The sequence below is a fragment of the Xylocopa sonorina genome, unplaced genomic scaffold, assembly GCF_050948175.1.
Source record: "Xylocopa sonorina isolate GNS202 unplaced genomic scaffold, iyXylSono1_principal scaffold0014, whole genome shotgun sequence".
Classification (NCBI taxonomy): domain Eukaryota; kingdom Metazoa; phylum Arthropoda; class Insecta; order Hymenoptera; family Apidae; genus Xylocopa; species Xylocopa sonorina.
In genome coordinates, this window is record NW_027490090.1 from 4,002,463 (window position 1) to 4,016,139 (window position 13,677).

The 13,677-nt window shown below is 36.9% G+C and overlaps 2 protein-coding genes across 2 annotated transcripts; one reads left to right on the forward strand and one right to left on the reverse strand.

Annotated features, from left to right (window-relative positions):
- Positions 1-5,200: 5,200 nt before the first annotated feature.
- On the reverse strand, positions 5,201-10,364 carry LOC143431711 (putative ATP-dependent RNA helicase pitchoune). Its single transcript, XM_076908650.1, has 10 exons — positions 10,268-10,364; positions 10,069-10,173; positions 9,262-9,384; positions 8,924-9,184; positions 8,548-8,862; positions 7,887-8,188; positions 7,648-7,800; positions 7,372-7,542; positions 5,500-5,677; positions 5,201-5,393 (listed from the first exon to the last, which is right to left on the reverse strand). The coding sequence occupies exons 1-10, from the start codon at positions 10,362-10,364 to the stop codon at positions 5,227-5,229; spliced, it is 1,872 nt and encodes a 623-aa protein (XP_076764765.1). The 3' UTR covers positions 5,201-5,226.
- A 534-nt stretch (positions 10,365-10,898) lies between these two features.
- Positions 10,899-13,278, forward strand: LOC143431764 (protein ARV1-like). The gene is made up of 9 exons (XM_076908707.1): positions 10,899-11,035; positions 11,761-12,284; positions 12,375-12,497; positions 12,563-12,646; positions 12,698-12,743; positions 12,853-12,925; positions 12,972-13,071; positions 13,129-13,162; positions 13,213-13,278. The coding sequence occupies exons 1-9, from the start codon at positions 10,952-10,954 to the stop codon at positions 13,276-13,278; spliced, it is 1,134 nt and encodes a 377-aa protein (XP_076764822.1). The 5' UTR covers positions 10,899-10,951.
- The last annotated feature ends 399 nt before the right edge of the window (positions 13,279-13,677 follow it).

The following is a 13,677-nucleotide window of genomic DNA, read 5'->3' on the forward strand; positions in this document are numbered from 1 at the left end:
TTTAGTTAGAGAGCAATTAATGGTGTAATTAGAACACTCTTTGAAAGGAAAAGCAGGGTTTGCAAAGCTTGAGAACAAATTCTTCCATTAAAAACAGAAACAGAGGTTTATTGACCATTTTTTCTTCCTTTTAGTTAGGAAAGAATTAGTGGTGTCATTAAATCAACCTTTAAAAAGAAAATTTGGGATTGCAAAACTTAAGAACATATATTGTAATTCCATTAAAAAGAGTAACAAAAGGGAATTGATGTCCTTAAAAAGCCCTTTAAAAAGAAAAGTAGGGATTGCAAAGCTTGAGAACATATATAGTTTCATTAAAAAGAGAAACAGGAAGAAATTAGTGGTGTCCTTAAAACACCATTTGAAAAGGAAAGTAGGAATTGCAAAGCTTGAGAACATATATTGTAGTTCTATTAAAAAGAGAAATATGGAGGAATTAGTGGTGTCCTTAAAACACTATTTAAAGAGAAAAGTATGGATTGCAAAGCTTGAGAACATTAATAGTTCCATTAAAAAGATAAACATAGGTCTCTTGAGGTCCTTTTCTTACCCTTTTTAGTTAGAGATGAATTAATGGTGTCATTGGAGCACTCTTTAAAAAAAGAAATAAGGAATGTAAAGCTTGAGAACACATAGTTCCATTAAAAAGAGAAACATGACGAAATTAGTAGTGTCTTTAAAACACCATTTAAAAAGAAAAAGTGGGAATTGCAAAGCTTAAGAACGTATAATTCCATTAAAAGAGAGAACTTTTGACCCTTTCCTACCCTTTTTAGTTAGAGAGCAATTAATGGTGTAATTAGAACACTCTTTGAAAGGAAAAGCAGGGTTTGCAAAGCTTGAGAACATGCAGTTCCATTAAAAAGAAGAACTTTAGACCCTTTCCTACCCTTTTTAGTTAGAGAACAATTAATGGTGTAATTAGAACACTCTTTGAAAAGAAAAGCAGGGTTTGCAAAGCTTGAGAACATGTAGTTCCATTAAAAATAAGAACAGAAGTCTCTTATTGAAATCTCGAAAGCTCGTCTATCTGAACGAAACCAATCGCACTTAATCGATGCTCTAACTTTTAAAATATCTACTTTAATCGCTCGCTTGAAAGAGACAATTTATATCAGATTTTAGAAAAGGAATTCCAACTCGAACCGTGGAAAAATTCCACAAAGTGTCTTTTATTCGTTCAGATTTTTCTGAAGCTGTTAATACTTTTCGATTCGAAATTGAGAACATTTATGTAGGCACAAGTGAATTGTACCTCGATTCATCGATTAATCGAAGAACCAAGTTTCTTACGCTCCAAAAAAGAATCATTTTGTAATTCTACGACGAGTTAAATTGAAAGTTCCCCTTCGAACGGAAGGGAAATCGCAAATAAGAGAACGTTGGACGAGAAATGCGTCGAGTCGACAGCTCTACTGCATTCTAACACTTTGTTTATCTAAATGTGCATTTCTATACAAATATCAATCAATATTCTATACAAATATCAATTAGGATTGAGCTCATCGAGGCGATAAGGATCTGAAGTAGCTACGCGACTAAGATTGTTGAATCACTTCACAGAAGAAAGATAAATATTATTGAAGTGGCACCAAATCTCTGTGTACAGCCCTTTAAATCCAATTGAAATTCTATAAAACACTGCAGATAAGCAGAAGAATATTCAAGTACAATAGATGTAAATTATGCCATTTTAATCTCGATTGGCACGTTTAATGCATAAACGTGAAACGATTAATATTAAACTTTCTGAAGATCTGAAAATTGAGGTCACAGAAATTAAGCTGTTAGAAATTGAGCTCTCAGATATTGAGTTTATAGAAATTTCTGCTCAAAATTGAGGTCACAGGAATTGAGCTTACGAAAATTAAACTCTCAGAAATTTAGGTTTTACAAATTCAACTCATCGAAATTTCTGCTCAAAATTAAGATCTCGGAAATTTAGATGGCAAGAATTGAATTCACAAAATTTGAGCTCGCAAACTTTAAGCTCTCAGAAATTTAGTTTGCGAAAATTGAGATCACAATATTTGAGTTCACAAACGTTGAGCTCTTAGAAATCTCTTAGTTCCTAAGAACTGAAATCAAAAAATTTGAGTTCGCAAGAATTGAGCTAACAAAATTTGAGCTCGCAAGAATTGAGCTCACAAACTTTGAACTTTCAGAAATTTGAGCTTGTAAGAATTGAGCTCACAAACTTTGAGCTCTCCGAAATTGGGGCTCGCAAGAACTGAGCGGACAACTTTGAGCTCGCAAGAACTGAGCTGACAGATTTTGAGCTCGCAGGAATTGAGCTCACAAACTTTGAACTTTCAGAAATTTGAGCTCGTGAGAATTGAGCTCACAAACTTTGAGCTCTCCGAAATTTGAGCTCGCAAGAACTAAGCTCACAAACTTTAAGCTCGCAAGAACTGAGCTGACAAATTTTGAGCTATCAAACTTTGAGCTCGTAAGAATTGAGCTCACAACTTTGAGCTCGCAAGAAGTGAGGTGACAACTTTGAGCTCACAAGAACTGTGCTGACAAATTTTGAGCTATTAAACTTTGAGCTCTGACATTTGAGCTCACAAACTTTGAGCTCGCAAGAATTGAGCTGACAAATTTTGAGCTATTAAACTTTGAGCTCGTAAGAATTGAGCTCACAAACTTTGAGCTGACAACTTTGAACTCACAAGAACTGTGCTGACAAATTTTGAGCTATTAAACTTTGAGCTCGTAAGAATTGAGCTCGCAAGAACTGAGCTGACAGCTTTGAGCTTACAAGAACTGAGCTGACAAATTTTGAGCTATTAAACTTTGAGCTCTGACATTTGAGCTCACAAACTTTGAGCTCGTAAGAATTGAGCTCACAAACTTTGAGCTCACAACTTTGAGCTCGCAAGAACTGAGCTGACTAATTTTGAGCTATTAAACTTTGAGCTCGTAAGAATTGAGCTCACAACTTTGAGCTTGCAAGAACTGAGCTGATAACTTTGAGCTCACAAGAACTGAGCTGACAAACTTTGAGCTATTAAACTTTGAGCTCGTAAGAATTGAGCTCACAAACTTTGAGCTTACAAGAACTGAGCTGACAACTTTGAGCTCGTAAGAATTGAGCTAACAACTTTGAGCTCACAACTTTGAGCTCGCAAGAACTGAGCTGACAAATTTTGAGCTCACAAGAACTGAGCTGACAAATTTTGAGCTATTAAACTTTGAGCTCGTAGGAATTGAGCTCACAACTTTGAGCTCGCAAGAACTGAGCTGACAAATTTTGAGCTCACAAGAACTGAGCTGACAAATTTTGAGCTATTAAACTTTGAGCTCGTAGGAATTGAGCTCACAACTTTGAGCTCGCAAGAACTGAGCTGACAACTTGGAGCTCACAAGAACTGAGCTGACAAACTTTGAGCTATTAAATTTTGAGCTCGTAAGAATTGAACTCACAAACTTTGAGATCACAAACTTTGAGCTTGCAAACTTTGGGCTCTCAGAAATTTGAGCTCGTAAGAATTGAGCTCGCAAACTTGGAACTCTCAGAAATTTGAACTCATAAAATTTGAGCTCACAAACTTTGATCTCTCAAAAATTTAGCCCACAAGAATTGAGCTCTAAGAAATGTAGCTAACAAAAATTGAGCTTTCAGAAATTTAACTCAAACTTTGAGCTCGCAGGAATTGGGCTCATAAACTTTGAGATCTCATAAATTTAGCTCGTAAGAATTGAGCTCTCAGGAATTTCGCTGTCAAGAATTAAGCTCACAAAATTTGAGCTCTTTTTACTAACTATATATTCTCAAGCTTTACATTTCTTATTTCTTTTTTTAAAATGAGTAAATGATTGCGATACAGCCAAAAGTATTACAAAACCAAATATTTTTAATAAACTGGAGGTACGAAAAGAAAAGACTGTCTTCCATTGGGTAATATAAGAGGCAACAATCTTGAGAAACTTTATCTTTCTGTTTCAGAGATATTCTATAGACGGAAGGAAATGAATAAAACAATGCAAACATTCTCTAAACTTTTTTCATCGTAGAGCACCTTTTAAGCTCTACGACTTCCAAGGAACCCTTAAATTCCTCTGAAACGCATAAAAGCAGTGCTTCGTTGTACTCTGATCTGAATTTTATATCTTCCGTGGGACCAACTTTGAAACTTAACGCATTTGCATCAGAAAATGAGAATTCTTGTTTTCCTAGACGTAAATGAGAAACGAGAATTCTCGTATGAAAATTACAAGAATATTATAATAATTGCAGCTTCGAAACATGCTTGGAAGACTAAAAATATCCCAATGCGAATGCGTCAATAGCAGAGGAGCATATTTTATGGAAAACATAGGATTTCTTTCGCAAAATTAAATGGTGAGATTCGCAGAGCTTTCTTTAACATTAATACTCTTCTCTATTTACATATTTTCTATTTTAAAAGTTCATTTCTATACGCTTCTTCACCTTAAACTTGCTCATTCGCAGAACAAGTTGTTTACAGCTGATACGAAGGAATATTTGCTGCGTTGATGAAAAGTAGAGGTAAAATTTTGTTCGTTGAACTGTAGAGGGATTGTACGAGCAGTAACGCAGAAGGAAAAGTGTTTCCAGAGAGCAGCGTTGGACTGTAAAGACTGGCTTAGTGTTCTGACACAAGCATTGCCTTTCGCGACGAGTCCAACGCGTCTACCCACGTGTATCAGTTAATGTAAAGTAACGTTGACGTCATACTGTGCCCTAGATGGTCCCACAGAGACCAAGCGTGGGTGTAGCATCATTACAAAGTACCTCTCTTGTCGTTTCAAGGCAGTCGTAGCGATTTGGAGAATACAAATACCATAGAATTGTTACGTTAGCAACGTAAACTGTACTGAAATGAGTAATACGTAGTTTAACATTTTTATTTCTCTCCTTCGATGCGAAACGCATCACTTCGAACAACATTTAATTACCAAAAAAAGAGATTAAAACGCATCGTAAACTTCCATCGAACAGAATTTTCTTTCACAGACGCAGTTTACTTCAGCGTTGGAGCTTTTAAAAAATTCAGAATACATCCCATTCGTGAATTTTTTAACGATACATAAATTAAAGACAGTATTCGCTTCTCTCGTAAACTGTTTAAGAATTCAGTATTGCTTATTCTGCGAGAAATATATATCTGTACAAAATATTAGAATAAAAAATCCAATCGATTCAAGAACGCGTAGATTAAAGTGTATCCGATGATGTACAATTCGTTAGAGCCTTGATAATTATCTGGCGAACTGTCTATTGTCCTTCTCACGTTTGTTGACTAAACGAAAAGATTTGCTGCGCTGCAACTGCTTCTCGGAGCTTGGATTGTTCATGCTCTTGAAGTATCCGTATCCGCCTCCTCCTAATCTCTTCCGTGGCCTTGAATTTTTGCTCACTCCCACTTCTATCGCAGATGTTAAGGAAACAAGTTTGCGTCTCTTCGTAAAAGGATGTAATAAAGATCATAAAAGAGATATCGAAGAGAATAAGTGCTGCGTTGAAAAGGATACTCAGATCTACGGCTGGTGGGACCAAAAATCCAAAAGACTTGGCAACCTTCGCCAAGTCCAACGTCTCGATATCAAAAATCTGTTTCAAGTAATGAGAGTCGTACGCTCTGACATAGGACTTGAACGCCTCCTTCGCAGACATATTTAGGAAGTAGTTCTTCGAGATCAATTTCTCAAGCTGAAAGCACAACAATTTAACACCAGCTGAACAGTAGAATCAACACATCGAAGCTCTAATCTGAGAATTAAGCTCTCAGAAATTGATCTTACAGAAATGAAGCTCATAGAAATTTCTGCTTAAAATTAAGCTCACAAACTTTGAGCTCGAAGAAATTTAGCTTACAAAATTCGAACGCACAAGAATTGGACTCAAACTTCGAGCTCTCAGAAATTTAAGTTCGCAAAATTTGAGCTCGTAAACTTTGAACTCTCAGAAATTGAAGTTTGCAAAATTTGAGCTTGCAAACGTTGAGCTCTCAAACTTTGTACTCCCAGAAATTTGAGCTCACAAAATTTGAACTCCCAGAAATTTGAGCTCGCAAACTTTGAGCTCTCAGAAATTTGAGTTCGCAAACTTTGAGCTTGCAAATTTTGAGCTCTCAGAAATTTGAACTTGCAAACTTTGAGCTCTCAAATTTTGAGCTGGCAAATTTTGAGCTCCCAGAAATTTGAGTTCGCAAAATTTGAGCCCTCAGAAATTTGAGCTTGCAAACTTTGAGCTCCCAGAAATTTGAGTTCGCAAACTTTGAGCTCTCAAATTTTGTGCTCTCATAAATTTGAGCTCACAAAATTTGAACTCTCATAAATTTGAGTTCGCAAACTTTGAGCTTGCAAATTTTGAGCTCTCAGAAATTGAGTTCACAAACTTTGAGCTTGCAAATTTTGAGCTCTCAGAAATTGAGTTCACAAACTTTGAGCTCTCAGAAATTTGAGCTCGCAAACTTTGAGCTCTCAAAAATTTGAGTTGGCAAAATTTGAGCTTACAAAATTTGAACTCTCAGAAATTTGAACTTGCAAACTTTGAGCTCTCAAAAATTGAGCTTGCAGATTTTGAGCTCTCAGAAATTGATTTCGCAAACTTTGAGCTCTCAAAATTTAAGCTTGCAAACTTTAAGCTCTCATAAATTTGAGCTCCCAGAAATTTGAGTTCGCAAACTTTGAGCTCTCAGAAATTTGAGTTCGCAAACTTTGAGCTCTCAAATTTGGTACTCTCATAAATTTGAACTCTCAGAAATTTGAGTTCGCAAACTTTGAGCTCTCAAAATTTGAGCTTGCAAACTTTGAGCTCTCAGAAATTTGAGTTCGCAAACTTTGAGCTTGCAAATTTTGTGCTCTCAGAAATTGAGTTCGCAAACTTTGAGCTCTCAAAATTTGAGCTTGCAAACTTTGAGCTCTCAGAAATTTGAGTTCGCAAAATTTGAGCTTGCAAATTTTGTGCTCTCAGCAATTGAGTTCGCAAACTTTGAGCTCTCAAAATTTGAGCTTGCAAACTTTGAGCTCTCAGAAATTTGAGTTCGCAAAATTTGAGCTTGCAAACTTTGTACTCTCAGAAATTTCAGCTCGCAAACTTTGAGCTCTCAAAAATTTGAATTGGCAAAATTTGAGCTTACAAAATTTGAACTCTCTGAAATTCGAGCTCACAAAATTTGAACTCTCAGAAATTTAAGCTCACAAAATTTGAGCTCGAAAACTTTGAGCTATCAGAAATTTGAACTCGCAAACTTTGAACTCTCTGAAATTTGAACTCTTAGAAATTGAGCTCGCAAGAATTGAGCCTTCAGAAATTTAGCTGACAAAAATGAAGTTCTCAGAAATTGAATCTCTAATCTCAGAAATTCCTCACTTTGTGCATCTGCGAATTCTATCAGATACCTGTAATTGTATATCAGCAATTTTGTTCCACGAAAAGTCGAACTCGTTGACTGGAACTCTGGCTTGTTTCAGATAACGCAGAAAACCAAGCTCTTCAGGCCTCAGAATTAATAAAGCGTGACCACTGCTACCTTCTCCACGAGCTGTTCTACCAACACGATGGATATATTCCTACAAAAACATGCAATTTCTATATTTCATAAGACCCAACGCATTCAGAACAGAAGCATGGCATTAATTCTGAAGCGAAGCATATTTTATGGAGAAAGAGACCACCTTGGGATCATCCGGTGGATCGTATTGCACTATCCAATCGACAGCTGGTATATCAAGCCCACGCGCAGCCACATCAGTGCAAAGAAGTATACCAGACGTGGCGTTACAGAACTGAAAGAATGTTGTAGTCCTCTTCGTCTGTTTCTGCTTCCCCTGTAATTTAAAGAAGAGCGTAGAAAGTGAAACTACATCCGTTCCAGTGGTAATCACAGAGAGCTTTTCGTATCGTACGACCATACATGTATACTTAATACTGGCAAATCGATATAATTCAAGAGTTCGTGGTGATACTTGACAGACATACACGAACTGAAGAACACCATCACTTTCTTCTTCCTGTTCTTTTTCAAGAACGTAAACAGAAGCAAGAATCTCTTCTCGCTGGGGCAAACAACGTAGCCCTGTTCCAAACCTTCGACAGTCGCTTTCTCCTTGTCGTCGTCAACGCCAACGTAGACTGGCTCCTTCTTCAGAGCCAGCTTCATCAACATCTCTGTCTTCTTCGTCTGCGTTGCGCTGAACAGCATCGTCAATCTCTTCTCTGCAACAAGACATGTTCACGATCGTTACCAAAACCTGGCTATTCTGTAATTCTGCTTCATTATTAATTATCAACAATTGAAAATGATTGTAGATAATTGAAAAATCTCAATAAAATGTGTAAATAGTACGAAGAAATGAAATAGATGTAAATATTTTGGCGAGCGCGCACGTGCAGCAGCGCCACGAGTGCGCATGCGCGACCAGCCACGCGCGAGAGTATAAATACAGCCGCAGCGTCGAGCAGAGAGCAGTGTCTCGCTCGACTGCGACTGTTGCGGGTCTGAGCGTCGACCAGCAACGAAACATATTTACAATCATTGCCAATTGCTCGCTATTTCTGTAATACATTAAACGGACTTGGTAGAATGTTGATTATCTGCTTGAGCTCCTCCTCGAAACCAATGTCCAGGATACGATCAGCCTCATCGATAACCAGACACTGAAGATTTTTGTATAAGAAGTCTGGCGTATTTTGCAGATGGTCCAATAATCTACCAGGAGTGGCTACGATTATGTTAATGCCCTTCGCCAGCTTCTGAGCTTCGGTCTGCCTGTTGGCTCCTCCCATTAGTAGACCGTACGTGTGGTAATGATAGCTCATCAGCTCTTTCAAAACTCCAAACGTTTGCATGGATAATTCCCTCGTTGGAGATATAATTATGCAACCGGTGCCTAATAAAGGGAGTGTCGTTGCATTTAGATGAACGGATGATGATCCATGGGCGCTACGTACCATTGCGAGGCATGAATTTCAATTTGTAAATCAATTCAACGGCTGGTATTAAGAATGCCAGAGTCTTTCCGGATCCAGTCTTCGCTGAGCCAACTAAATCCCTTCCTTCCAGCAAAGGAGGGATCGCTTTAGCTTGTATCTCAGTCATGTTCGCGAAGCCCATGTCCTTTATCGCTTTCAAGGTGTTCTCGCATACTCTTCCTTCTAATACCTTGAAACTGGTATCGTTTAGTACGTCTAAGCCTATCGTTGATCCAGGCACTGTTGAACGAAGAACAGAAATTGAGTCGAGTGGCTTTTCTCAAGTATTCGTAATGCAATTTTATTAGCGTACTTACAATTTGCACCTTCGTTATCATTCTCAGTTTCATTATTCTCATCCGTATGATCAACGCAGGCTTCCTTGGAGTTATCATCGTCATCTTCTCCAGATTCGTCAGCTTTCATCTTCTTCTTCTTTTCTGTAATCGAACAGAACTACGCATAATAGAAAATATATTGTAACGGAGGCATTCTTACTTATTTTTATGATACAATGATTTACAAGTTCCTCTATCGAGTAACAGAGCTACGCGTAATTGAAAATATACGTTTTCTTACGAATCTATAATAATATTGGCGAATACTCGGTCTTTTCTTTCTTCTAGAAAGAATATCGACAATCTCTAATTCCAATATTTCGCACTAACACTCGTGTTAATTCTTATTACTCCAAGAATTGTACAGAGCGATTCGTGGCCATCTCCAAACAAATTCTGTAATGAATCGAAGGTTCGTAAATGTTATTCGAATGTCTACTCGAGTCGCATCGCTGCATTTTCTCTGTTTATCGCTTTGTTTACATTCAGGTGCTCCAGAAGTCAGATTCGAGGCTGCTGAGCAACTCGGTTAAATAATGCTGGGCAACGAACGTGTTAAAAGAAGATATAATAATTTTTATCGCATCGTTAGGTTTACACGAAGATTTGTTTCCGATATTTTTACTGTAAATAATTGCGTTTGCTAAATATATTAGTGGAACTTACAAAATCATTTCGAGTAAGGCGTGTTTAAGTATCGCTTTAGAAATGTAACGTAAATACAGCCACAGATTCCCAATTAAAGATAATTAATGGAAATTTCTTGTGGAAATGAAAGAAACATACTTTTTAACGGTCCCTTCTGTTCGTCGTTAAGCCGTTTGAGTCTACTCGAAACATCCTCGTCGTGCTCTTTGCTATCGTCTATCGAATTCTTCTTTCCAGTTTCACCTTTTGTCGATACACAGCGAGTAATTTTTAATAACAAACAGAGCATAAGTATCGTGTACAATAACCAATTTGGTATTTAAATATTTGTAATTACCAGTTTGCATCTGCTTCTCTCGCTGCTTCAACACCTCGAGCTTATTCTTCTCTCTCTTCTTAATCTTTCGTATCAGTACCTTCTCTGGAACGGACATGTTTGTCGAACAAATTCAATTTCTGCACTGATTCGACGAACGACGTTGAAAGTAAACCTTGCCTATGTCTGCGCACGTGGTAAACCAAGAGCACAGTGCGCGACCCTTTGTCGAAGAAAGTGGCGTGCGCATGCGCGGGACGATATTGTGACTGTCTCGTTATATGTCATTAACGATTGAAAATAATCGAAAATAATAGAGAAACGTGAATAAAATGTGTAAATAGTGTGAACAGTACACGAATATAGCGAAGAAATGAAATAAACGTGAATATTTTGGCGAGCGCGCATGGCCAGTAGGGCGTCAGCGCCAGGAGTGCGCATGCGCGGCCAGCCACGCGCGAGGGTACAAATAGAGCCGCAGCGTCGAGTGGCGAGCAGTGTCTCGCACGACTGCGACTGTTGCGGGTGTGAGTGTTGATCAATTCTTTATTTTAGTGATTTCGAACGTATATTACCAACAGTAGACTGTTGACAGTTAAGAGTGGACAGTTAAGATTAGAATCGAATAAAATTTAAGTTCAATTTGTAGGTACGAAGGATGAATATTTATAGCGGAGCATTTTTTGTAAATAGAAGAATTCGATAATGTATCAATGCGTAAACTGCGGAGCCCAAGTGGAGGAACTGTACAGAAGATACAGTTTGAACGTTTTAAAACTCTTAAAATGCGTACGTACACGTCTAAAATACATTTAAATAAACATCGAACCACATTCGATCAACATAAACAGTTCAATTTCTTATCTAAGCATTACTTTGTCTCTCATCGATAACAAAAATGTGTCTCGTTGTATCAAAAAGTGGTGCGTTTCATTATTTAAAAGTTAGAGCTGTACTTTATCTTATCCGTTTAATTAATTAGAGCTGTACTTTATCCGTAACAGTGTACGACCACTTGCGATCGGTTATTTACTTAAGTTTCATTCTACATTTTCATAACGGACCACTTGGTGTCCATTTGTGCATCGACAACGAGCTTAATCTGCTCTAATTTAGTGTACGACACTAAACAGCACTTGGTCGAGCCAGAGAACTTCAAATAGAAGACCAATTGTTAAACGTTTACATGGATTGTTAAGTCTAAAGAGTACAATTTAAGTCTTTTTATATGTAAAACTATGCTTTTTACGATAAGAGAAGCTCTACATATTTTATAATCATACATTTTGCGCGAATTGATCCATTTTTGTACCAAAATAGGCTCTCACGATAAATTGGTGGCCTACTTTACCATCGCACGGAACTTATCCATCGCTTAGTCCTTGTAAACCTTCTCTTCTCGCTTGAAACACATCAGAGTATCTGTTACTCTTCAATAATCTCCACATTTACACTATAAACTTCTAAATCGAAGCTTTAATCTCTTAATTGAACAATATGTTTAATGTTTCCAGGAAACTTGTGGCTCGTTCGCAGACAAATACATAGAGTACGACCCAGTGATCATCCTGGTCGACTTGATGCTGCTAGAAAAGCAAGCGTACAGGCATCTGCTTTACAATTGCAATCTAAAGGCGTGGTGGAAGTTGGTGATAATTCTCTGGCTGGTCGAATCGTTTCGCCATCTATCTTTCTGCGACAGCAGAAACCGATACACTCAAGATTGGAAGTTATTTGAATTTAACATCGATTCGCATTGCAATTTTTATTTAATACTTCTTAAGACTGCGTTCGCTCTTGCCAGCTTCGTGCTGGTGGTCTTTTTCTTGACCAAAGCCAAGTGGCACCTCCGCCAGAGCGATTCGAAGAGATTTAGCATGGTGGAGCTTGTAAAGGTCCTGGTTATCGGCGGATCAGCTAAATTACTTGGATTGTTGGACATTACGTGGGGACATATCTTCACGACTTCTCATTATTTCCTTTTGTTGGGATACACGCATCTGTGCTTGTTCACAGCTTATTCGGGTGAGCGTTATAAGTTTGTCGAGCCATGAATGCTAATAAAATAAATTGTAATATTGTTCGTAGGCTTTATATAGGGATGCGAGTAATTGTTCTTTGAGATTAGATGGATTAAAGGTCCTGCGCACTTTTGTGCCTTTCGCTTGGATTTTAATTCAGCTAGAATAATTGGAGAATTTAATATTTTGTCTTTGGTGGCTATTGTTTTTCTGGTTTTGAAAATTAAGCAGTATTTTTAAGTGTTCGCAAGTTCAATGTTTTTTTATGTATGCTTGCGTCTCAGCGATTTTACAGATATTGGCTGAAAACTTATCGCCATGGTTTGATAAAAGTCTTTAGAGGTGTTTTTATCAGAATAGAAAAATTTCTAGAACTTTTGTACTCTACTCATTTATTTTAAATATAGATATAGATTTATTCTAAGCATAGAGTGGAGTACGGAAGCTTTAGAAATGTTTGCTACCAGCTAATTTCTGTAATTGAAGGCATTAGATAATTAATACAAATTTCTGGTGGCTTTACTATTGGAAGCGAACATTTCTAAAGCCTCCGTAGCTGCTTATTTATTTTAAATATAGATATAGATTTATTCTAACGATAGAGCGCAGTACAGAAGCTCTAAAAATGTTTACATCCAGCTAATTTCTGCAATTGAATGCATTAGATTATTAATAAAAATTTCTTGAGGCTTTTCTATTGGAAGCAAACATTTCTAGAGTTTCCGTACTCCACTTATTTATTTTAAATATAGAGCAGGAGTATAGAGACTCTAGAAATGTTAGCTTTGAACAGGAATGCCTCCAGTAATTTTTATTAACAATCTAATGCCTTCAATTACACAATTTGCTTGCTTCCAATAGAAAAACCCCTAGAAATATTTATAAACACATTATAGTAATAAAAATACATTTTACAAATACATTAATGTTAATACAAATTTCTAGAGGCTATCGGAAGCTCTAGAGATGTTTGCTTTCAATAGAAAAGCTTCCAGTAATTTTTATTTATAATCTAATGCCTCGAATTATAGAATTTGGCTGGAAACTTTTCGCCACAGTTTCTTTATTCTTCAAATAAATGCTTTTCTATTGGAAGCAAACATTTCTAAAGCTTCCGTACTCCACTTATTTATTTTAAATATAGATAAAGATTTATTCTAAATATAGTGTAAAGTACAGAAGCTCTAGAAATGTTTGCTTCCTATAAAAAAGCCTCCAGAAATTTTTATCAAAGAATAAAAAAAGTCGTAGCAGAAAGCTAATTATTAACAAAAATTCCTAGAGGCATTTCTGTTCAAAGCAAACATTTCTAGAGCCTTTATATTCTGCTCTATATTTAAAATAAAAATTTCTAAGACTTTGAATTGCAGAAAATGGCCAGAAGTTTTTTTATTCTTCAAATAAATGCTT